Source organism: Micropterus salmoides, unplaced genomic scaffold (assembly GCF_014851395.1).
Source record: "Micropterus salmoides isolate LMB-PRFRI ecotype aquatic unplaced genomic scaffold, ASM1485139v1 Ms_hic_scaffold_4, whole genome shotgun sequence".
Classification (NCBI taxonomy): Eukaryota; Metazoa; Chordata; class Actinopteri; order Centrarchiformes; family Centrarchidae; genus Micropterus; species Micropterus salmoides.
In genome coordinates, this window is record NW_024043372.1 from 10,625,538 (window position 1) to 10,652,061 (window position 26,524).

Below are 26,524 nucleotides of genomic sequence, written 5' to 3' on the forward strand. Positions count from 1 at the left end.
TGATGAAACATGGATCATATGTACTGTATGTAACATTCAAAGAAATCCACAGGATGCATGTTTTATATACAGGGCACACACTAAATGACTCAGCGAGTCACAATTGGACCCATTATGATGTAAGACGTTTGAGCACTCTATACAGATTTCTAAAGGCATTTTAAATTTTAGTCTGTTATCTTCCTCCAGCAGACTCAGTCCCTCTGTGTTACTTCACTAAGTGGCTTGTCAGCATTGTTTGTATTCAAACCAAATGAGTATAAAAGCTTGTTCATTGGTTTCAATAACCCTAACAAGCAATTTTTCAGGGCGGACACACAAAACAAAATAACAGACTGAAAATTCAAAATGTCAACCAATTCCCTTAAGTGCACAATCATTCTGCAAATATACAACATTAAATCTGTCGACACACAACAGGCTCATAGTGTAGATTCAGAATTAGTCTGGCTGGCGCTCTGCAGTCAGTTGACTTTGTAGGATCAAGAAAGAACAGGGCATGAAAAATGCAGTCCCAGGGTTTCACTGCAGAGGATATCCACCAAACCAAACCCACTACTGAATGTTACTGAAGGTGTTGCATCGAGTTTCTTGGGCTCGTTTAAAAAGTATGTTTTGTAGCCTACAGGACGTAATTGTCTGTATTAGCAAATACTGAGGAATAAACACCAGGTAACATGTATTTGTCTCATACACTGTATGGCCAAAAATATGTGGACACCCAGGCATTACACCCATAGGCCGTGTATGTGAAAAATCTCATTTCAAAACTATGGGCACTAATTTGCATCTATAACTCCTCTGAGGAGGCTTTCCGCCAGATGTTGGAACCCACAGAATGTTGTGATCAAACAAGTAAAATATGAAAAATCCCAGTAATTCATTGACTGTCTTTCTAAAACCCTTGCTAAGGCCTTGTTTGGTATGGATTTCTGTTTTTCCACACCACAGTGGGAAAACCATTTCTTTATGGACATTGACATGACAATTTGTCATGCTGAAAAAGTGAAGTGCCCAGACTGTCCCCACAAGATCCGGATCCCAGACATAAGTAATGGCTGAGTTGCATCGTGGGAAATGAAGGCGCCATGTTTTGACAAGGAGGACAGAATACAAAAAGATGTTATCACTGCTTCTGTGGTTGCCGCATCGAGTTTGAACCTTGTTCTTAACTGTCCATCGCGTTGGACAATTTTGTAGATCCCCAAAACAAAACTACACAAATATGTGAACTTTTGGACCATAGTGTGTTTTGGAGCAAATTATTGTAGGATGCAACTGATTCTGTAAAGTTAATCTTGGATCCAGTTGAGGGCATTGTACACATCCAGGTGTGATAGAAACAGTTTTGACAGGCTGTGAAAAAATCATGATGGATCACTTGGAAAACAAAATCTGATCTCTCTCAGCTTCTGTTATCTTGGTCTCTCCCTCCAGATAGGACAAAATACCAACAGAAAGCTATGCCAATTCTTACTGCCTCGGTCCTTGTCTCACTTGCTGGGACAAGCCCTGCTGATAGACAATCAGCCAGTCGGCCCCAGACATGGACGCGCACTCGGGAGCGCGCACACCGAGTCGTTGGTGACTCTCCTCCTCTTAAGAAGCAGGAGACCGTCCGGATGCTCGGCACATCCCGGGGTGCAGGGAGAGCGGACGACAGAGGTGCTGCTGCTGCTGCTGTGTTTCGGTCCTGTCCGCTGTCAGCCTGCAGCCATATGACTCAACTGCTATTCAAACCATAAACAACAACAAAGGAAAACAACAGCAAAAAACAAACGCGGGTAAGGCATTATCTTCATTTACTATTTGCATTATCCCCAGTGTAAGTGATTGGGTTGGTTATTGGCGCTTTGTTGACTAACGAAATCCTACTATCGTTTCTTCAATGTCTCTTAATGGGTTAGTGCTGTTTCAGTGATGCTCAAATGAGTTTGCACTGACTTTATGGTAATTTCATATACCCCGCGGTAGCCTACCTTATTTCATGTTACTCGTACAATAGATTGTCTATAGTTCTCAGTTCTGCAGCTACAATGGAGTAGAATCCTTATTATAACCTATGTTTATTACAATTGTCATTAACCAATGTAGCCTATAGGCCAATCGGATTGCCATGATTTTCCATCTGTGCGTAAAAACGCATCTTCATAATGTCATAAAACTTAATAACTTAATTAATGCAAATAGTTACTTCCCAGTTTTACTGATAAAAAACAGTTTGAGAGCCAAAATGACAGCATAATATTTCGTAAGACACCGGGAAAAAAACAGAGTTAACCCGATAATTAATTTGACTTTTTTGTTATGGAGGCGCTTCCTGCTGTCATGCTTTAAAAATCAGATCAACATCACAAAGGAATTTATTGGATGAATGGTGAGGAGAATCAGAAATGATTGCAGCGATTATCTCTTCTTGACAGCTCATTGTTGCTCACTGCACACCAAAGACAGTGTGAAGTGTGTGTGTGTGTGTGTGTGTGTGTGTGAGAGAGAGAGAGAGGGAGTGATAGAGGAGGGGAGGAAGGGGGGAGAAATAGAGAGATTAAAGTTGGGAGTCAGTGTGACACCATGCAATTAAAAGTGAAACACCACTGCAAAGGAGCAATATTTGTGGACTCACATTGAGGAGTTAATGTGAATTAATAGCAAGTCAATCAGCAGGGAAGCATTAGACTCCATCAGAAGGAGTATGGAGGAACCCCACAGTGAGTTGACCTAGGGCCAAAACAAAGCTCAGATTCACTAATAAGTGAATTATATGAAAATCAAAAGATGAGCTAAGGGCATGCTTGCATCATTTGATGTTCAAGTGTAAATTAATGTAGTATTTTCCCAAAAAAAGTATATCCATTTTTGAGTGAGATCTAAAAGAAATAGACCATGCAGCCTGAAAGTGTCAAACAAGGACTCAGACAACCCTTAAAGAATCACAGTTTGTCTATCCTAATTTTGAGTTTCAGCCAAAAAGACCACATTGCTAAACATCCATCCAGCCTCCTCCACCGCGGTGTGAAACTCGCCTTGAATATCACTGCCAAGCGTGGCTGCATCTGTTTGATCAAGACTCTTTCCACACTGGCAGGCAGTCAGCGCTGATCGCTTCCGCCAAAAGGAATGGGAGAGAGAAACTTTTGGGTTCATATAATGCGTTTACATGCTCCACTTGATCATCTCTAAACGGGAGTGCCTCCCCCACACTGACCGGTCAAACTGTTCCCATAGGTCCAGATACAGACCCAGCTGTTCAGATTTAACAGTTTAGCAAAGAGGAAATTTTGTTGGTGGTTTTGGAAGCCAAAGCTTTTTTGTGTGTGATAGAGGGGATTCAGCTGGTGTCCTTATCTGCCACGAAATGAAAGATGCCGCCGACACTTTGTTCTAATAAGACAAATCCTCCCTCTGTCCCTCTCTCCCGCTTTGATTTCAGTTTCTCTCCTTTCCCTCCCTCTTTGTTTCTGTCTCACATCTTTCTCCCTCTCCTCTCTCTCCACATTACATCTTATTTTCTCCTTTCCTCAACCCCCCCCCCCCCCCCACCCTCCTCTTCCCTTTTGTCTCACTCATTCTCTCTCCTCTCTGTGGGACGCCTCTTGCTGTGCTTCTGGTGCTGTTTGTGTCTCACAGCATTTTTGGAACATGCCTCAATGTGGGTGTCTGGAGGAGGTTCCCCCGCTGTGAGTGTGTGCATGCACTGATTGTAACAGAGAGTCTCTTGAGTGTGTGTGAATGAGTGTATGCAGGCCTCAGTGCACGCAAATGGAAGATAAGGGCCTGAAGGTCTCAGGATGTCGCTGATGTTACCATGCATCGGTGACATTGTTCTAGTCTCACCCAACATCTGTTGTACCTGTGACCAAATTACCACTGAATCATTTGGTGTCTCCCCTCTCTCTGCTCCGGCTCACTTGCTGACAGATGGACCTTCCTTATGGCTCTTGTTTTTTTTGTATCACCCTGCGTTGCTTCCAGGGGCCTTTGCCATCCAACACACACCTAAAAGCTGCAAAAATATAAACCTCACAGTCAATGTGTGAATCCCACTGATATTGTTTGCAGAGGATTTTGGGGAGGCAAAACACTTTTATATTGCTGAAGTCAGTGGTATTGGCCCTTGAGGAAATGAAGTTTTATGGCCGTGAACTGCAGCTTTGGCAGAGGTGTTTATTATGCAGAGGCACTAACTGGAGCTGTAATTTGGATGCTTGTTATTGAGCTGATATTTATGATTATTTGGTGATGCAAACTAGATCTATTTTACCCGAGATGAGAGATATAAAAGTGAATGTTTATGCATCAAATATTAAGCATTATTACTTTAAGACAGAAATGAATGGCTCTGTTTGGAGCACAACTCAAGTATTTGTGACACAACAGACAACACATACAGTTTTTGTGACTATTATATTTAATCATGCATTTGTATTCTTATTATCTGACATGTCTGTTGAGAATAGATTCTTACTGTAAGCTGCTGACAGATATCTTCTCATCTAACTCTCTACCACAACACATTAAAGCCCAACAAAGCGTATTTCCCAAAATTTGGAATTGTTCCTTTTAACTTCTAATCTCAGTATGTGGCCAGCAAAAGAAAATAAACCCCTTGAAGGTGGCCTCTGCCTGACATGACAGCTCTGCTTTAACAGCCTGTTTCTGGAGTCTTTGTTTGCTGGATCCTTATGGCCCTGCTGGTTGCTATGAGAGATAAAACAACAGGAGCAGATGGCTCCTGGAGGTTTGGTGTCACAGCAGGTGAAGCTAAAAGATGCACACGTACAGCAGTTTAATACCAGGGGCGCCTCCAGCTCCGCCTCGCTGATTTTCCTCTCTCACCTTCCACAGATCTGGGTCCACTCACTGTTAAGTATATTTTTTATAACGAGTGTGTCACAGAAGTGCCTCCATGCTTAAGGGACCGACCAATTGATCACAGGCTGGAGAGAGGTCTCTGATCTCATCAGAGCTTAATCATCCAGCCCTCCAATAGTGCCCCCCCTCATTCCAATTTCTTGCAAGATTACCTATCACATCATACTTATCACACTCTGCTGTGATTCATGTGTCCCTGGTGGCCGTCTCACACTGTACGCTGTGCTTAGAAAAATTTTTGGCACACACCTATATTGTGTTTCCTACAATGTGTAAACCATAATAAACCAAATTTACCTTCCCTGCTCTGGCTTCCTATAAATGTAGAATTGATTTTAAGATTTCATTGTATTTTATACTGTATCAGATATTTTCTCTTCATGCTTTGCTGAGCTCAGACATACTCAACATTACAGCCTCAACATCGGAGGTTCAGAACAACAATCCTGACTGAGGTCAAAGTGAGGATAAAGTTGGGCTAATAAATTGTTGTGTCCCTTTCAAGAACATTTATTTATTTGTTGCTTTTACTACATTACTTTTGCACTGTAAATTTCCCCTGACATCACAAGCATTCTCTCCACTTTATAGAGGATGTCCTGATTCTAGACACACCAACTCCACACCTTTTAACTTGGTGTGTGCCACAGCAATGGCATACACACACACACAAACCATAGGCTACCAGTCACATCAGCAGCAGCCACCTGACAATGAAAGCAGACACGCACCTAATAATGCAGAACTTTAAGGCTTAATATAATTTAAACAGGTGAGTTATAAAAAAATCCACCCCCCTCACTGTTGTCATGCAGGGCAACATTAGCCATAGCCTATACACTAAAACCTTCCTTTGTACCAGGCTGTAAACATGTTTTAGTCTACTGTAAAGTTGGCCATTTTATGATTGACTCCCTTTTGGAGCCAGCCTCAAGTGGCCACTCGATGAATTGCAGTTTTAGCTACATCCTTATTGGCTTCAGCCCAGAGACCGGAAGTTTGCCGCTTGGCACAAACACACATTTTTATTGCGAAGTTGTTGACCAAACAATTAACTAGGCAGTCAAATATTTTAATAAATTCAGTCCCAGTCCCTTATTTTGTACTTGGGTGATAACTGCAGTTTTTGGGTCAGTTTTTAGAGAATTCAAACTGCTTTTCTGTATATCAAATTAAAGAAGGATCTAATGTTTATTGTTAATGCCCTTGAAAACTTGGTTTCTATGACCAAATAAACAACAATCAGAGTTAAAGTTTGGAAAACACATTCTTAGTAACAGCCCCACAGCTGTTTGTGGAATGGCAGATTGTCGTCAGATTGTGATTTAAATAAATCGTGACCGGTGCACAGAATATGTGACATCATGTTTTTCCGACGGAGCCTCATCCACTTCAAATCAGTGAAAACAGTTTCTAATTTTGGCAGAAAATATTGTACTCATGTTGACCCCTTAACCCATATTAAGTTGCAGATTAATAAATAGGCTTGCAGGGCCTTTAATACCGTTTTGTTCTTATAAGCCAGAACTATCCTAACACACTTAAAACCATGAAAGCTAAAGTCCAAACTCTGATTTTGTTTCAGTTTTGCCTATTATCTCATTTGGGAATGAAGCTCGTCAGTTCCAGGCCACTTGTTTCGCCTCCCATCGCCTCAGCAGCAGATGCTCGGCCTGCTGTGCCCTGTGTGCAACACACAGCCATGTATAATACAGGCTCTGGCAGGAGGCTGTGTTGTTCGCGGAGGTTGTTTATCACACGCAAGAGACTGTGCTTAAAACCCGGAATGCCACCCAGAGTGCTCCATTATCATCCCCATCCTCTGTCTCCTCAAAGGACCACCTGTTAGAGGCACATGAAAGTCTGAGAGAGGAAAACAGGCCACTGCTGTGCTGAGATACTCGACCCCCCTCCACCACCGCCTGCCTTCTCTTTCTCATGACAGGTCTATTCAGGTCTTTGATTTGATGGGATTGAGGCATGGTGCCTTCAGTTTCTATGGAGGTGTCACATCTTTCTTATGTGTTGGGAAAATTCATTCTTTGAAGGGTCATATCATTGAGGTGTTTCCACCTCAGATGATTCTGTTCTGCAAACATTTTGACTGTTAATTTCCAAATGAGACCAGCGTGTACGGACAAGAAATGGATGCATCTGCTTATTCTTCTTTTGATTTCTGAGATCAAACACAAATCTCCAGAATCTTGCTCACATTAAAGGAATATTCCACAGTATTTGATTCTCAAGGGTAGATTTTTTAGGTATTTCTAGAAAGTAATAATCCAAGCTTTTAAGAGATATTCTTATTTGCTTTCTTGCCAAGAGTTAGAAGAACAGTACCACTTTCATGTCTGCACACTGACACTGGTGCTGGTTGTCTTAGCTTAGCACAAAGACTGGAAACAGGTGAAACAGCGAGCCTGGCACTGTCCAAAGGTAACAACAAAAATCGTCTTAACAGCACCTCTAAAGCTTACTAATTAACACATTTTATCACACGCACATACACACCTTTTACACTTAACATGTTATAGGGAGCTTTAGAGCAGTTGGCCAAACTAGCTGTTTTCCCCTATTTCCATTCATTTTGCTAAGCTAAGCTAATCAGCTGCTGGCTCTAGCATCATTTATCAATCTTCTAATCTAACTTTGGGCAAGCAAGCCAATAAGCGTATGTCCCAAAATGTTGAACTATTCCTTTAACACACTGTCTCGTCCCACAGTTCAGTTTGGATGTTTTCTTTGTTTTCTTACTAAATTGCCCTTTTGCCGTACAGGGTCCAGGGCCATACAGCACCTCATGTGTCAAACAGATAGACCGTTATCCTGGCTAAACACTTTGTGCATGACACGGCTGATTGCCCTCCCCCCTGACACTCTGAAGGCCTGTTTGGAGATAAAGGTCTCACCTCAGCAGCCTGCCTCACACTCTTGTTTGCAAACTGCACAGCTGGTCGAACTCCCAGAGGCCAGCCGACGCAGTCTGCCTTTAAATCCCCCAGGCGCTGCCTGCACTCTACAAATTTCCCTCAACATAACCAGCGTCCTCTATGCCCCGCACACACACACACACACACACACACACACACACGCGTGACACCACTGTCCTCTTTTAGAAACAACTAAATAACCCACTGTAAACCCAAAGGGTGTGTGTTTTCAACTTGGTGTGTATCAGTGTGATGAAAGAGCAGACACCTTTTCAACCCCCCTAACTCCACCTCACCGACACACACAACACACACGCGCACCATCACCAGCAGCTCAATACTTCTCCCTCATTGATTTTCTGTATGCCCTGCACCACCGTTTGTCTTTTAACACAAAGGAGTCGCCTGCCACAGCACCATTATGGCGTTATATGTGTCTGTGCCAATGCATTGACTCAATGTTCTGAAGTAAAAGGACAAAACAAACCTTATCATGTTTAGAAACAACACCATGACCTATCATCTTACACGACATGACAGAATTCTTTATGAATGAGAAGACTGGTATTCCCTTTGATAATTAAATATCAAATATAAAGTTTTAGTGGAATAGTATTATATTTGGATTGTTTATTAGTTAAGTTTTGGTTTCTTACAATATTCCTTTTGTGCAGGAATATACCCATTGTTTTTGTTTAATATGTGATGAGTTTAATGCATGTAAGTTAATTGCATTAAACATCAATTTGAGCCATCAATTATACCTGTATAACCCAGGAAATATTCTCTCTCTCTTGTGGCTTACTTGTAATAGACTTGTTCAAAATACATATTCAACTAAAGGTTTTTATGAATACAAATAAACTTTTTGTGACATTAAATCACTATTTGAATTGAGCTTGGCTGCAATATAGATTGGAACCTTAGGAAGGAAGAGAAGAAAAATCCTTCCACTATAGTGCTTTGTTTTTTCCAACACCATCATTTTCATTAATGTTTGGACAAGGTGCCAGGCCTTTAATGCAGATACACAGAACCTCATATTTCAGTTAAGTCACACCTCACAGATATGTTGATTTTTGTAATGAAAGGTACGGTTGGAGGGCTCTTGGGACCACTGAATAGGCAGTGATGAAGGATGTGTGCAGTGCAGTCTCTTATATTGAAGAAGGTATGAGCTACATAAATGAAGGCCTGGAAGTCATTTCTAAAAAGAAGCACATGTGTCTGTCCATCTCTTTATCACATCCTCACCACATCCCACCAAGTCAAGATAAATGGGCCCACTCAAGAGGCAGGGAGTGAAGGTCTGAATTTGTAGGATACAGGACAGTGGACACATTCATTTGGTTTCAGATAGGACCTTCTGCATTAAATGCCTGAGGGTCCAAGTTAGACCTAGCCTATTTATGTGACTGATATTTTCCCAGAAGAAAATGCCTTTGTTTACACAGGTAAACGAAAGATTACAGCCTCCTGCTAATTTTTATGTTATTTTTTTACTATCTAGTTCTACTTGTGTAAATAGGCTGGATGTTTGCCGTCAATATGTAGTTAAAAATAGCGAAAGCTGTATTTGAAAGCTACTGATTTTCCATTGATTAAAAATGTAAATACATTGTGTACCTACTAAGTCCACAGCCATGCTTTTGCCTGGATCTGTAAGGCTATACTGTGTTGATGGTGCATTGTGGCTATGTCATGTTCATATTAGTAAGCATGCTTTGCTAATTAGTACTTAACTAGGGATGGGGATCGTTAATTTTTATTGAGATTGATACCCTTATTGAGGCTGCTTAACGATCTGATTCTTTATTGATACCACTACCGATACTTTACTATTATTTAGTGATGGTTATTTGGTAAGACCAGACCTAACGGGCATGAGGTAGGCTAGTCTATGGGTAGGCCTGCACGGTATGAGGAAAATATTCAATGTGCGATAACTATTGAGCGAAAATATATTGAGATGACATTTCACTTGCGATAAATAAACATATATTGAAGTGTAAATATAAACTGCCTGGTTGTTTTTAATTTAATATTTTAAATACAGCTAAATGTTGTTTCTAGACAACAGCAAAGTAACTCAATAACTTTATCTGACATCACAAGTGCGAGTGATGTTTAGAAAGAATACCATCAGTCTGTATCAGTCCCTCCTCCTCTCTCGCTGGCTGCAGGTAACGTTACCAGGTAGAAGGAAGAGCAGCTGATTTGTCTCAGCCAGCAGCTGAGTTTTTAAGACTACAGACCAGTCTGTGCTCCAGACAGACAGCTCTCTATTTAGCTTGTTTTTATTTGGCTAATGCCAAGCTAGCATTAGCTGTGCTTGTATAAAATATATAAGATGAGATACTGAGGACAGAGATGATTAAATTAACCATTTCTACATGTTTAACGTTACCTCACAGACAGGTGTATTGATAAACTATTGCCTTTTTACTTGCAAAGGTTTTATTGCACGTACTTACAGTAACGCGCTTAGCTGTCATCAACTAATGTTACAGTAGTTTGGAGCTAACTTAACCCTCACCGTAACGTTATTCCACCGCGATGGCGCCTCTCGCTCTGCTGCTGCAGCTGTGTGTGTGTGTGTGTAGGAGCCGACAGAGAGCAGGCAGAGACTGCAGCCTGATGATTTTATCCATTGCGTTTCAAATTAAATAACATTTGACGCTCGAACCTTATTGATTTTCGGGTTTTGAGAAATTTTCCTTTTGGAACCGGGTCTCGATCCCCATCCCTATATACTTAACACAATTGGCTAATTCTGGCTATTCCCATTGGTCAGATTTAGCTTGTTAGTTTTGCAGGTATTTGGCCACAAATCAAAGTATTGGACAAACTGTAACTGATCACAATTCCTCCCAAGGGGCACATGAATGTATGTACCACATTTCATGGCAATGCATGTGATAGTTGAGAAACTGTGTGATCAGCAGACCGACATTGCCATCCCTAGAGCTGCTTGCATGGCTAAAATAGAATAGAATTGCCAGTGGATTTAGTGGGTTTAAAGGTATGTTTTACTGAAAATATTTCTTTTGAGTATCAAACATCTGAAAAGTTTGCAATTTACATCGTGCACCTTTGCACAGGAATGAAAGCTAGCTGCTAACAGGTACAATGGATTCCAATGGCAACCCACAGTCACAGGAAGATATAGGAAACCATGCCAGAACATATCAAAACATCAATAAAAAACTCCTCAAACCACTTCACCACACAATAAATCACTAAACATGTTCTGTTGGATAGCCCACTATTGGTTGTACAGTATGTGTTAATGACAAGAATTGGATAATGCTGAAGAACAGGCTGTGAGTATGTGATACTAAGAAAATAGATTTCTTTAAGAAAGTAATTCTTTAAGAAAGCTGAAAGTTTTTGAAGGAATCGTAAAGAAAGTAGACTCCATTTACATTCTTCAGCCTAGTGTCCAAAATTATTTTTATATTAGGATTTTTACATGTCTCCAATGTTACATCAAATTCTTAAATTGTACATATAATTCAAGAATTCACTGTATGTGGGGCTGTAATAGATTATATTTTTTATTAATGATTCATCTACCAATTACTTTCTTGATTAATCGAATTTTAATTTGTTTCATGAAATGACAAATACTGATTAGTGTTTGCTACTGACCAAAGTGATGCCTTCTCATTTACCTGCATATTTTGTCTCTCCAACAATCCATCAATTAATTTTTTTTTCAGTCTACTGATCCTTCAAAACCGCTAGATTGTTTGGCATGAACAATCACCATTCCCGATAAAATCTTAGGTTTCAGTGTCAGTGATTTGCATCTAATTACAAGCAGAATGTGCGCAGTGTTGAGATGTATTTTCTCTTCCCAGCAGGTGGTGTTGTGCTTTACAGACAATGGCTCTCTTCTGGAGTCTTCTCCTGGTGTTCTTGTTTGCCACCCTAGTACTGTCACACGGTGCTGAGCCTGGAGCCTCTCACGGCAAAAAGAGACAGGCACAGACATCAGCAAGTGGCAGCAACACCCTACAGCACCCCCTGCATGGTCTACAGGGCCACCATTACAACAGGGACCGTGGAGGGCATGGGGGCCAGGGGGCCCGTGCTGCTAAAGGTGGAGCCGGGCTTCTCTCCCACAGGTCCCTGCATCCCCTGGCCAGGCCTGAGGATGATGGGACAGGCCTGGAAAGTTTGAGCCCAGTGAGACTCGAGATGGGCCCTGGCAGGGACAGAGACAGAGTTCGAATGAGTATGAAGAGTCCATCCCAGACCCGGGAAAACGACCTTCTTGGGACACGCAAAGGAAGGGGACACGGGAATGGGAATGGGCATGGGCACCATTTTGAGCACAGGAGACAAGGGAGTCGTCGTGAGAAGGGGCGGCATGGAAAAGGTGAGTCAACTGATCCAGACATCCAAAACATAGATCGTCTTTCTAACAAATTATCAACATCTGCAGTGATTTACAGTGTTGAACAAGTAACAAGGAGCTGTAGGCTTTTTTCAAGAAGACATTTTGACATGTGACAGAACAAACAGCACAGGTGTAAATAATAAAATGAATTATGGCTGCATTCCATTGATCTGCTTTGATTGTGCATGCTGGCTCACTGACATGCTGTCATGGCTAACTGGGACACTTAAACAGAACCGATCTGATGGTACTCACGTCAATGATAAAATTACATTTTTAACAGCAACCTCTCTATCCATAGATAATGTCCTGCATTGTGACTCCAGATAAGGTGTCACTGTGAAGAATTTAATATTAATAACTATACCTCTACAGAATAAATAATAAAAGTCTGTGGATTATTCAGAGTAACCAAGCTCTTGTTTCTGGTGGCAGAAATTTCAGAGACAAATATCTCAAAACCTGGACAGATAAATCCAAGACCTTGGACTGAAAGTTCATTCTTGACCTTGGAAACAGTAGTTGACACAACAGTCTTGCCAAGGTCCATTTAGCTTTGGATTGTAACACACAATCTTTTTCATAACAGCTCTCACTGCTTTTTCAGTGTTCACATATCCATTTTCATCTTTTAAGCTAAAATTTATGAGAAGTCATGAAAGTGCTCAGGCAATTTATGTTTCCACAACAACCAGGCAAAGTCCATCGGCTGAGAAAGATCATTTGATACAAAAGTGCCAAATCAGTTACTAAATGGACCTTGTGGTGAGACTATCTTTAGGGAGAAAATAATTTTTGTAATGTTCACAGAACATTTAGGAATGACATTTTCCATAATTTAATTGGCAGTACATAACATTCCCACTTATTAAGGCTTCATTAAGGTTTGGTAACATTAGATTTTTTAGAATTCTGAATAAAAAATTAACGCAAACTTGTTCCATGTTTGTTAGAAAATGGTAAACTTAGTCAAAGTCATATATAACATAGTCATAACACATCAGTATTGGTATAATATTTTCTCTCTCTGTTTATCTTGTCTGTCCAGGGTTTCTTCCTGAGCCTGAGCTGAGCTCTGCGTTTAAGGACCGAGATCTGTTCGATGATACTCCCTCCTCTGCTGCCTCCCCCTCCCTCAGCGTGACCCCACCCAGTGAACCCCCCTCCCCCATCGCAGCCGTCTTTGGCTCCGGCTCCTCCATGGTTACCACGGCGATGAACGAGCATCCCCCAACGTTGCCCCCGGCCTCCACCAAACCCCAGGTAACCCCAACGAAACCCAAGTGCTTATTAAAGGCTGCGTCTGTTGTGCCTCAGTGTGATCCTAGTGTGAGGGGGAAATAGAGCAAAAATGGGCCCCATTACTGGCGTTATGCTGCCGCAAACCTCATAGCTCATCTTGGAAATGACACTCTCTACTGTGTGAACCTGAAAGTGCTGCTTGTGAAAAATATCCTCCAGCAGGCCAAATTCACTGGCTCTCGGTCACAGTGTGTATGATAAATATGACCGTGTTCTGTATAATGAAACTACGCCTCTGGGATCAAAATCACAGAGTCCAGCAGCACATTTTCTATAGCTACCTTCCTGTTCCTTTATTAGAAACCATGGCAGGACAAAATGTATGTGAGCACAGAGAGTGTTTTTCATGTCCGACTGTGGGCACATACACTGAAAAATCTGCAGGAGTGCGTGGGGTACCACACACCACCTGTCACATTCACGCAGCATGATGCTTCAACAGTATGCATTTAAACAGCATTAATAAGGAGAAAAATCACTCGTGTTTTCCCAAGCCTCCGTCAATCTTGGAACCGTTACAAATTAGACTCTTTAAGACACCTGATGTCAGTAGATACTGAGCCACTTCATGAAAGCTTTTACATTCTTCACAGCTGCTGTTACAAATACTCAACAGCTTGTAGGAAATATCTGCCTTAGTTACAGGATCAGGAGACTGTTTGATTGACAGTAGTTTTGTTGAGGAGTGCTGCTCAAAACATCACGGTAAATATGTCTCATGGATTACATTTAAACTGAGATGTTTAACCAGACTGAACATTTTGTCTTGAGAAAGTTAAAAACAAATCACAGGGTTTTGATTGAAGATGTTATTCTGGAAGGATTCTAATTATTAATCCCCGTGGGACCTCACCCAGCAGTAGGACAGGTTCACCTACTAAAACCAATACTATTTTGACAACAGTTGACAACTGAAGAAGCCTCAAATAAACAGCGAAACATCTTCAAGCCATACTCCAGTCCAGTGATTTGGAATAAACGTTTGCAATGCACTTTAATAGAAGTACTGAAGGTTTTTATTTTAATTAAATTTTTGTTTTATAGTTCTTATTGATTAACATTACATTTATTCATTTTGCTGATGCTTTTATCCAAAGCGACTCTGTACATGTCAGAGGTCGCACGCCTCTGGAGCAACTAGGGGTTAAGTGTCTGGCTCAGGGACACAATGGTGGATGTCTCACAGTGGGAATCGATGTAAATGAGCCATAGCTAGCCTAGAAGGGTAATTTTCATCTGTTGTCCCCAGCCAAATGTTGAAAAGGCACCCTAAACATTGCCATTTTGGCCTTGAAGCCATTGATGTTTTAACTTTGAAAATGTAATTCGATTCGATACCAAGAATTAGGATCCCTTCAGGGAAGGATCATGGTCAAGAATCCTCTGTTGACTGTTGGGAGACAGGATGTGAACCACCTTCTCTGGTGTCAAACACTTTGTCCACCCAGCAGTGCTTGAAGTGGGCCGGTACGGCACCTCCACATTCTACTCTTTGACTTTTTCTTGCATGCTGGCGTATGGTGCTGGCACATCTCACAAGCTGCCGGGACTCTCCTCTGCCCTCTGCATATCAGGTTCACTGGGCGCTACGTGACGCTCACCTGTTCCTGTTCTCGCCTACCTGCTAATCTCTGTCGGCGGAGAGAGACAAGGAAGAACAGAAACTTGGATGCCTTTCAAGCAGCCACGTGCAGAAAGTAGCTTTCAGTTTTTGTGAACCGACCAATCACAGCCTGGATGGGGCAGGACATTTAAAAATATTGACACATTTACACTCGGGACAGGTCAGGATCAAAGTGTCTCCATCACTTTTTGGAAGCTTTTGTTAAAAATGTTCTGAAAAACAGCTTGCAACAAGAAATATTAAATAACAATGCACAATAAGAAAATGTGCAATGCAATTGAAATGTAGAAGAAACAAATGTCCAAAAAAGTAACTTAAGCTAAAACAACAAGCTGCTGATTACTGCTTTGTATTCCATTATATTTTTATATTTTGAATTGTCATCTGCCACCTTAATTTTGTTCCCCTTCATATAAATAAAGACATTTCCACCATGAATTGGTGCAGAAATTAAATGTTTAATGTAAAAAGTCTTCTCGAGGAGGACCCCCAGATCCCCCCACTGATATATTTCAGCATCGAATATTATTCAAAATACTTAAAATATCTTCTCATCTTGTTCTTGTGACCCAAGTGTGTCGTCACACCCCTAATCTGAGGCCTTCTGTCTCCACCACTTTACAACACAAAGTTACACCCCAATCAGCTGACTTTTGAAATGTTGAACTCGTTCTTCTGCATGAAGTTGTAAGCTATATTAGTAATCTATAGTCTATGATATAATACATACTTTGTATTTAATGTAATAATATGAAGTTGAAAGAGTACTGGCACCTATTTTTTTCCACTTCAAGCACTGCCACCCTCCCAGTTTTTCGGTCCTATAACAATGTCCCTCTAGTTCCACCACTGATTTTCAGACACCTTACATTATTCACAAAAGGTTGCTTGTTAGGAAAGTATAAACATAGATTATTTTAGGTGATTAACCATTGGTGCTCTCATTTTTTCTGGTTCAGGTTACTTTATTTGTACCCATAGGTAAACTGTTTTACAGTAGACAAGTCATCGTCACAGACAATAGACAGTAGATAAACATAATACAAGTAAACGTTCCAATCATCACAAACATGGTGTCTGTATCATCTGTGCAACTTGTACTTCTGAGTGATAACTGCTGAAACAAAGCTATTTTTATACCACTTTGTTTTGCACTTTTAAGAGTTTTAAAAGAAGTTGCGGTGGCTCTGTTCCCTGGTCAGTGTCTGATGCCTGTAGACAGGACTGTCAGCCTGCTTGGTATTCTCTTTACAAGATGTCTGAGAATCCAGGAGTCTGTGTCTTTGCTGTGAGAACAGTCAAATATTATTGGCCCACAGAAGAAAAAACTGATAGCTTTTCCTGAACCTAGGTTCATTGGCTTGAGCATGCGACACGGCTTCTTAATTAATGTTCGATCTTCTGTTGATGGTTTAATAAGCATCCGAGCCCAAGTAGGTAACCCAGTGCAATTAATCTAATTGATATTTCCATTGGCTCATTTCCTGAGGGTGAAGGGAAACAAGTATGGATCTGTTTCCACGAAGAGGTTGATTCTTATTTTTGGATGGATGTGTTTCCGGGACCAAGTATTTCTCAGAAGACATCTCAAAGTCCTGCTGACTTAATTATAGTGTCTAACTTTTCTATTTTGCTCCCTCTGTGTAAGGAAAAGGACAGTGGTAACGTTTTTATGGCTTTTATTGCAGAAAATTATGGCTGAGCAATCCACCAAGGAGTTTTGTTATATAGCAATGTCATCAAACACTTGTCTGAATGATGATATTATACTAAGGTAAAATATTTGAATTTATGACATCTACTGACTTTGACTATGTAGGGAGTGAGAAAATTTAAACTGTCCATTATTGTTTTATTTTTCCATTCCAACTTTTGACTTGGAAAACTACACACAGGAAACTGTCTTGAAACATAAACCACATGTGTGTCTACTACAAAATTAAATATTGTCATATATCAATACTAGGGGTATATGTTGGAGTAGTCATATAATGAAAACGACCTAAAGTCTAAAGCTCCAAATAGTAGCCTCAGCCTGCAATGTTCAATATATTCCACAGTATGAAAGTGTTGACAAGAAAGAACAACATCCTGTTCTGATTGTTTTGTTATTCTTAGAGCCTTAACACTGGGGGAAAAACCCAACATTTGTCTTGAGGGTATTTAACCCGGACTCATACAGGCGGCGTGTGCACCGCGTTTTGGTTTGTCCTCAGCCTGGCGTCAACTCACACTGGAAGCGTTGTTGTTTATTTTTCATTTTGTGTGCACATCCCACATGGAGAATTTCAGAATAATAGCGTTTTGCCTGCCTGATTTTGCTGAGTTGTTCAGCTTTTGTTGATTTGTTCAGTTGTCCTTGATTTATTTGCTTCTGCCATAGTTAAGTAGGCTACGTAGTTAAATAGTTTCTTTTTTGTTTAACTGTGTTTATTGTTGATACACGAACGGGAGTCTGAAAAGGGTATTTTATTTTGAAAATCGACTGGATTCTATATGCCGTTTCTGTGTCTGACTTCCTGCCCGGGTCATCTGCTCTGTGCTGCTTGACGCGGCTTCTGTCAAAATAGACTGGCTGCCTATTCTCCGCGCGGTAGAGAGCCGCTTCTGGGACGCGCTGCAGCACTTCTGGTGTGAGCACAAGCATTGACTAGAATGGCTGCAATCAGCTCCTGCAGCTGCAGCACAGCTAAATAACAAAAAAACAAACAAATAAATAAATAAATTATAAAACAAAAATAAAGTATACAGCCAGAGTGTCAAACAATAAATATCAGTTAAATTAATTATATTAGATAAATGTTGTAAACATTTTGATGCTGATTTACTCTTCAGTCCAGAAATACAGACTATATAATTCATCATAAATTTTGATTTATGAATAAAGTATTTTTCAAGCAAGATTAATAGACTGACTATGTATTGTACAGAGGAGTTTGAATCAGAGAAATAAAATGAAATGTCAAAATTGGATATTTTTACGTTTGAGCCAAAGTGTCCATTAATGAAAAAACGGGATGTGTAAGTGCCAAATCCGTATGGCCAGCAAGATCCGTTCTGCACATGCGCAAAAGTGGTTCTGTCAGCCAAAGAAGGTTACCGCAAATCTGCCTCTTCAAAATGATCTAACTAAATCTTTCATATCGAGATAACATTTTTTTTAATCACTGGAGATGAAACTGTTCACAGACCCGGAGGTTTCTCATACGGAAGCTGTAGGGTCAAGTAATGCTTTGTCAGCCTTTATGAAAGTGTCAGTATTTGATGCCCTGAGATGAGAACAGACAACAACACACGGCACATTTGTGGTAACCTTTGGCAGACAGGACCACTTTTGCGCATGTGCAGAATGGATCTTGCTGGTGGTACGGATTCGGCACTGACAGGAGGCACGTGGACTTCCGCAAAGAACTGACGCCCTCTGATGACGTTTTTTTCATCACGCAGACCATAGAGGCCCCTCCCATACTCACAGAGGCGGAAAGTATAATCGCACATGCCTTCTGTGTGAGTCGGGGGTAAGAGTAAAGGCTGTGGTATCAGTGAAATTAAAAGGGTTTACCCCTTGGGAACATGAATATACTCAGCAAAGTTTTTGACAATCTGACCTTTTGATGATGTGAAATCTAGTGTGCTGTGCTAACATTTTGGCCAAAGGTTTGTCTGAGAAGAAAAGGTCAAAGATTTTCCACAATGGAAGGTGTGTGTTCTCAAAAGAGAAAAATGTCTTCAGTAGTTCTAGATTTCTTAGAATAAGGCGTTGACATTTCTTTTGTTCACATTTCATAGTCTGTGGCTCCAGACAAAAGTGGCTGGCAGCAGCTTGCATCCTGTATCCTATCAACAGTCAATGTTGGTTTCTTTCAACCATGACAAAGGTCTTTCATTAACCTTAATCAAGTACTGTTAGTTGCCTCAACTTCACAAAAGTTTGACCAAATAAGTGGCAGCGCAGGAAAACAAGGCAGACTACTTAGGCAAAATACTCAGGAAACTTTGTAAACTACTTACTTTTAAAGGAAGGTAAGAGAGTAAAGTAAGAAATTGCTTTTAAAAATACATTTTCCTAAAAACGCTATGATGTTTCTACCAAAATCAAATAGATAGATAGATATATATTTATTAGTCCTTTCTGAAATTCATAGTGTGTCATACAGCAAACATCAGACCAACAACAAACCAACACCCAGACAACTGCATTACCAACAATAACATCTCTCGAGTGCTCTGCAGATTATACTAAGGTGCAGCTCCCCAACAAAAAAATAAAACAGATTCAGCACTGTTTTATTATTTCACTGTTTGTTAAGAAATCCAATGCTAGTGGGCACAAATAACCTGCGGGCCCGGTTGGTTCAGTTGGATCAGTGGTTGACTTTCATATATTTAAACATCTTAAACTGCATTAGTTGCCTGCTGTCCTCAGTGGCACGCAGTAAAGCCTATGGTTGTGTGTAATGAACTGTATGTTTCAATGTGTTTATTGTATATGTATTATACAAATCCTGCAATGTATATTTGCATTTCAGAATGTGGGCAGTCATGTTCTCTGTTCCCAATCGATTGTTTTTTAAAGCACTTCTGCTATCTCTGTTGTCTCGGTGAGAACATTTTATGAATCAATGAAGCATTACTGCTGCTTGTCACAACACGAGTCTAATGTGTTTTGACTATGAACTCCCTGAATGTGTTTACCTGCAATGCTGATTTTAACAAATTAAACCATAGTCATCATCATCTACTGCTGAAGTGGTTTAATTGCAGTAACTGAACATTCATCTGAGGAGACACAATTGCTCTCTCCAGTGTATTCTCTAAAGCAGTTTGATTGCTGGATTGTGCCAAATTTAGGATTAGTTTTTAAATGACAACTTCATATTCTGATCACAACTGCATTTGAATACGTAAATAAACAAGATATTTCAAATATTACTGTGGAGGTAGACCTTACACATCATGTTGAATCTAAATGCTGATGGGATTAGGTGTTTACAGATCTGCATGTCAGTGTCTTTTACAGAATGTGAGATGTTTTGTTAAATATATTTTTAAGGGATTTTTTGTGCCTTTACTGAGCGAGACAAGATAGTGGATAGCGTTTGGAAATGGGGGAGAGAGAGAGGGGATGACTTGTAGCAAAGGGCAGCAGGGTGGAAAACCCCGGGCCACTGCAATAAGGTCTCAGCCTTGTACATGGGGCGCATGCTCTACCAGGTGCGCTGCACCTCAGAACTAGCTTAAGACGGTATGCAAATGTTCCCACTGAAATGTAGATTAAATAACAGTTATAAAATGAAAGGTGTTACTTCAATTTATGTTTCCTTTTTCAGAGGCATGGAAGAGGAGAAGGACAAGGAGAAGTGATGCCAACATTGGACATGGCGCTCTTTGATTGGACAGACTATGAAGACATGAAACCTGTGGACACTTGGCCGTCTTCCAGGAAGAAAGGTTAGTAATTGTGATTGATGGGTTTTTAAAGGTTGTGATTTGAGAACAGGTTTGGTGGAAATAATCCAAACCAAACTGAAATGATCCTTAATACTATGCATCAACCTATTTTATTACTGTATATTTAAATGAACACGACTAAGAGTCTAACAATGTAAACCTCATGCTTGAGGAAAAGTCAAGGGATCACCAAAGTCATATGGATACATCCTCTGAGCACCAACAATGACTATGCAAATTTTGGTGACCATCTATCCAATAGTAGTTGATATATTTCACTGAATAAGTGAAAACTTTGACCTGCTGGTAGTGCTAGAAGAAATGTTAGGGGATCTCCGTTGTAATTAGAATTTATCCTCTAGGGGCCTTGAATATCTCTAGCTAATTCCATGGCAATTTGTAGTTTTTAAGATATCAGGAGATCATCAATGTCAGTAGGATTCAACCACTGGGGGACAATAAATGTCTGTACAAAATTTTATGACTATCCATACAGTAGTTTTTGAGATTTCAGTCTGAAAACAAAGTTTACAGACCGCCAACTGCCATCTCTAGAGTTACACAAGTGTTGTTTAAAAACTACATTAGTACCATTTTATTTAATCCAAACACAGATTGTGATTATCTAAACTAATTCAAGTGCAACTGTGAGTGTTTAAATTCATTAGGCTTTTTATTAGCACATTAATGTCACTTTCTATGAAGCTATGTAGCAAAAGACGTCTGGACTTCCCAAAAAAACAGTTTGATCAAAATGACTTTTGGATGAGGCAATATTTTAATTACTCTCCATTTCAATTAAATGAAAATATTAAAAATTAATAATTAATTAATCTTGGAGATAATAGATAACTCATATCTGAACTATGTTGAAATTGTGATGTATGAATTGACAGAACATTTGACAATCAATCAATCTGTTTGGTTGAGTCTATATATTGATCGGTTGACTTTAGGAGCAAATTGTTTATTTCCTTTCTCTACTGCAGACAAAAGGCGGAGTAAGAACCTCAGCAGTGGAAATCTGACTGTAGACACTGATGCCATCGAGCCATGTGACCACCACCTGGACTGTCTCCCAGGTCAGTCTGCATCATACATGGACCGCAATTCAACTCGGTGATGCTCCAAAATGCAAAAGTCAAAATTTGCTCAACTATTTTTCTTACAAACAACAGAAATCATATGATGTGAAATCAGTAATGTTTTGTTTATACCAAAGGAAAACAAGAGACAAATTTTCCTCAGGTGTGGACAGACAAGTTTTTCATACCTGATACTGAAACATGCCAGAATTTAATTGTAACAGTGCATATTGTCCTTTGGGTTTGTAATCTTCTTTATGATTTAGAGGCTTTCAAAAGCTAAAGTTCAGAGAAAAACATCCTTACATAGAATTTCGCTGATTTGCTTCATCATTGTTTCATATGAATCTTCTACATGGCGGTATCCCGTGTTTGGATGTTGAATGTAATGTGCGCTTTATGTTAAAGGTTCTTGTTGTGACCTGAGACAACATGAGTGTAAACCTCACAACCGAGGCCTCAACAACAAATGCTACGATGACTGCATGTGTGAGGAAGGTAAGTAAGGAGAGTGTGGTAAAAATGTAGAGTATCACACAAGACATGGGTCACTGCTTAAAGAAATAGTTTGACGTTTTGGGAAACAGGCTTAATTGCTTTCTGACAAAGTTAGATGAAAAGATGGAAACCACACCCAAATTTCTCATTTGAACATGAAGCTACAGCAAGCTAACAGTCTGATTAGTTGCCAGGCAACCAGCAGAGAGTCCATGAAGCTACTGGTCCCAACCAAGAGATAGTCCAGCTCATAATAATAACCCACTGTAAATCTGATCTAACAACTCTCTAATAACTCTCAACCAGTGAATAAGCATACATCCCAAAAGGTGAAATTTCACTTCAAAGGTTCAGTGTGTAAGTTTTAGTGGCATCTAGTGGTGAGGGTTGCAAATTGCAACCAATGCCTCAGTCACCACTCACCCATCCCTTAGCGTAGGAGAAGCTACGGTCGCCGACATGCTCTGTCGGCTCTTGTGCTAAATAATATGTGTGGTCCTCCATTTGTCCAAATTTCACTTCTCTTCTTACTTCTAACAAACCAGACAACTTCTTCTTCTTCTTCTTACGTATTCGACGTAGTGATGAAATGCGCTCTGTAGAGCAGTTTGTCCATTTGGGCTACTGTAGATGCGGTGTATGCAGATAGAAATATCTCATTCTAAGGTAATAAAAACATAACTGTTTATTATGTAAGGTCTGAAAACATAGTTATGTATATTATATTGCATTTCTGTCAATAGATCCTCCTAAATATTACAATATCTTTCAATAGATTACTCCTAAATATTATTTAAAACAATACTTTTTTAAGCATATATATACTGTAAAACTGAAATTAATAGCCCAAGCTTTTATTTCTTTTTTTAATCCTGTCTTTGGGAAAGGTGTCTAGATGGGTCAGGCCGTTAATTCCTTTACCATGCCGGTAAATCTGAATGAATAATATATTGGTGCTCATTGTTTCTATAAAATGACCTAAGTGATTGAACTGTGGAGAATCGAACTGATCTAATGATGTGTAGCATGTCCATATTGACAAAAGTTTAAATATTTGCACGCTCTAAACAGATTAAAACTATAGCTCAAACAGGTGTCCTGATGGCTTCAAGAGGTTTTATACATTCAAAAAAAGTAAAGTAAGGTCTCAAAAAGACCTGCATTTATTTGTATTTAATTTAAGTTTTACAGTATTTATTAAGTTATTTCCCCAAGTGTCACTGTTTATAATTATGATTTTAAAAGCCTTTGACTAGTAGTGGGTAGAGGTCCCTAAAATGGCCAAAATTAGTGGCAGACTGACTTAGTGGCAAACAGAAAATGTCTCAGTGTTAATAATTACATTTTATGTTTGGAAATGTTAATTTGATAGATTGTTATCTGTATGTGCTTTAGAGGCAGATATCACTCCAAGGTCAGTTGTCATTAAAATAAAATGGTCTAATTGCCTTTCATGGGTTTCATAATGTTCATTTTTACATTCTTAGATTCTATAGCACGGCAGATTTAGCTATGTATGTATCTCACAACACATCCACACATATCTGTTTAATCTATTCAGATAACAGGGTATTTATGACCTTTCAGGATTTCGTTGTTATGCTAAATTCCACCGGAAGCGGCGTGTGACCAGGAGGAAGGGTCGCTGCGTTATACCAGAGTCAGTCAGCAGTGACCAAGGAGGCTTCATCACTATCTGAGGAAGAGGAGGTGGAGGCCAAGATGGAGGAGCTTGAAGGAGTAGGAGCAGGAAAAATGAGCCCTTCACAGAGTAGATAGTACAGCCAAGACATCACATTACACTGCTAACAGACTAAGTGCTGAAAGGTGACAGCTTGCTGGTTTTTCAAATCAACTCCACAGTGTAAAGCATCCAGATGTCAACATCTGGTCAGGTAAAACAAAATAACAGGTGACGTAACTGGATATTCTGTTTTAATGTTGCATTGTGTGATGAGCCACACCTTCCAATCCAGCAAATCACCATCTTTAAGCACTTGTTTAGTTCAGTTAAAATCCATCCATTAGTCTTAATTCAGTTTTGGTCACTCCAGTATCACCACAGAAGCACATGTACATGTTGTTAAAACACAAGGAGGGGCTTTTAAAAACTCTCTCAGTCCACAATGATCAGTTTTTAGACTATTTGTTTTTTTTAGTTTTTTTTAAACTGGTATACAAGATTCACTTAGCTGGAAACACATCTCTGAGTTAAATATGTAAACTCAATTATGGTTGTTGTTGGTTTTGGAGCAAAGGCACACTTTGTGAGTTTAGGAAAATGCTTTTTGAAATCCCTCTCAACAGTTTTTCCTGCATCTTATTGTCTGAAATATTTGTCACTTCAAGGTTCTGGAGATTGTCTTGCTAATCTGGGTGAAACAATGTTTACAAATAATTTTTAGTATTGAATTACTGTGCTTGGAGTCCCAATGGGAGGCTTTCACTGCTTTAGGCTTATTCAAATTGTAAAGCTGTCACTCACAGAAATTATACTAAAATGACTTTGACATGTTTCTATATGAGTTCTCTGCTATGTTTTGTTTCTAAACATTAATTGTAAATGCTATTTGAACCCAGTCTACTGTCCTGTATTGTAAATATGAATGTCTGAATTGCCAACAACTTTTTGTTAAATTGACATAATTTCTCTTCAAATGTACTTAACAGTAGAATGATAAACAAAGATGCGTGTTTGACCTTCTTTTTACATGTCTTAATATATGTTTTTATTTATACTGTACTTAAGCACATGTTCGTCTGTGTATTGTGTTTCTGTCTTTGTTTTCATGATTAAACACTTGCTAGGATAAACATGTTGTGGTGTAAACCCGCCTATATTTGCAACACTGACCTTAATCTATGTCAGGCATTAGCTTGTGTTAGCTTGTACTTTTTTTGTCCCACCAACAGTAATTTTCACAGATGTTTTTGTGTTGTTAGATTAAAAAATATATTGCATATAGGTTGCATATATAGACAAATAATCCTATTGTTATAAATATATCACAAAAGCTTTTATTACTAAATGCACATTTATGAAGACATGTCTTCAGTGTGGAGGAAATCTGTAGCTTTACATTGTCCTTTTTACAAGCGGGTGTAGCAAAGCCTCGGCCAACATGATGTCCATCAGTGTGCAGTCTGAAGTCTGCACTGTGATGTTGGATTGGACAGAACAAATTTTTCTTTTTGTCTTGTTTGAGGTGTCTGATGGGCCTCAGCCCCATGAATTCTCAAAGGACACAGCAGTAGTGGAGGAAGTATTCACAGATCCCCTACGTAAGTTAAAGTAAGTATTATCAGCAAAATGTACTTAGAATATCAAATGTGAAAGTCCTTGTCCTGCCCCAGTCACAGATATATTCTTTTATATTACATTAGTAGATTGTTTATACTGATCCATCATTGTGAAAGCAGCATTTTCTTGGTGTAGCTTGAGGTGGAGCTAGTTTTAACTACTTTATATACAGTGTGTTTGTTTAATTCATTGGTTCCAAACTGGGCAGTCGGGCCTTATCTCCAGAGGTTCACAAGAGAAATCTTGGAGGTCATGAATTGATAAATCAGGCTGGAAACAAGAAGATACAAAGTTCTGCTACATATATTTATGTACATCTTCTCACTTTCTCTATTTTGCTTTTATTGTGAAATATTTACATTTACTCGTTTAGCTGACACTTTCATTCAAAGTGAGTTACAATTGCTATGTATTGTGTTAGAGGTCGCACACCTCTGGAGCAACTAGGAGTTCACTGCCTTGCTCAGGTGGATTGATGTTGCAGTGGGAATCTAACCGAGGTCTTTTACACCACTGAACCATCACCTCCACATGGGATGGATAATTTGACAGATTTTAGCTTCAAACAATTATTTAAATTAAACATCTGAGGAGTTTAGTGAGGAAAAAACTTTGGTGGACCTGCTAACAACGGATAAACACCACAGCACTGGAGTAAATGGCTGTTTTGAAGAAAGAGAGAAGTTTAATGTCTTGTTTCCTTCCTTCATTTTCCAAGAATGTGGTTAAAGTTTTGAGAAAGAGAGAAATTCTTCTTAGGGATGCTTCAGAAGAATAAAAATCATGACATTTGTTTTATGAGGATCCACATGCCATTTTCTCGTTAAAACAGATTTTGTCACATCTTCCAAACACATATTTTTCTTGAAAATGAGGACTGTTGAGTCAATACAAAGGTGCCATCTATCTCCAAGTGATAAAATGAATGCTGCAATCTTTGAAGCTCATTATCTCCCTACTAACCTGAGTGGTGTCAGAACCATTTATGCAAAGCTTAGGACACATTAAAGCAAGTGCAACCAATAACATTCAGCACGTCTCTGTTCCAAACACAGA

The 26,524-nt window shown here is 39.6% G+C and overlaps 1 protein-coding gene across 2 annotated transcripts; it reads left to right on the forward strand.

Annotated features, from left to right (window-relative positions):
* The first annotated feature begins 1,625 nt into the window (after positions 1-1,625).
* draxina (dorsal inhibitory axon guidance protein a) lies at positions 1,626-24,983 on the forward strand. 2 transcript variants are annotated; one of them, XM_038697584.1, is made up of 7 exons: positions 1,626-1,784; positions 11,666-12,186; positions 13,256-13,470; positions 20,464-20,584; positions 21,574-21,666; positions 22,078-22,167; positions 23,755-24,983. In XM_038697584.1, the coding sequence occupies exons 2-7, from the start codon at positions 11,691-11,693 to the stop codon at positions 23,865-23,867; spliced, it is 1,128 nt and encodes a 375-aa protein (XP_038553512.1). In that variant the 5' UTR covers positions 1,626-1,784; positions 11,666-11,690; the 3' UTR covers positions 23,868-24,983. The 2 variants fall into 2 exon arrangements, with proteins under 2 accessions (XP_038553512.1, XP_038553513.1); XM_038697585.1 differs by having other exon boundaries at positions 1,627-1,784; positions 11,669-12,186.
* Positions 24,984-26,524: the final 1,541 nt, after the last annotated feature.

Excerpts from the sequence above, each read along its gene's own strand:
- draxina (XM_038697584.1), top strand. The coding sequence starts at position 11,691 with ATGGCTCTCTTCTGGAGTCTTCTCCTGGTGTTCTTGTTTGCCACCCTA. Across the intron at positions 20,585-21,573 it reads GCCGTCTTCCAGGAAGAAAG|ACAAAAGGCGGAGTAAGAAC; the intron begins GTTAGTAATTGT and ends TCTCTACTGCAG. Across the intron at positions 21,667-22,077 it reads CCACCTGGACTGTCTCCCAG|GTTCTTGTTGTGACCTGAGA; the intron begins GTCAGTCTGCAT and ends TTTATGTTAAAG.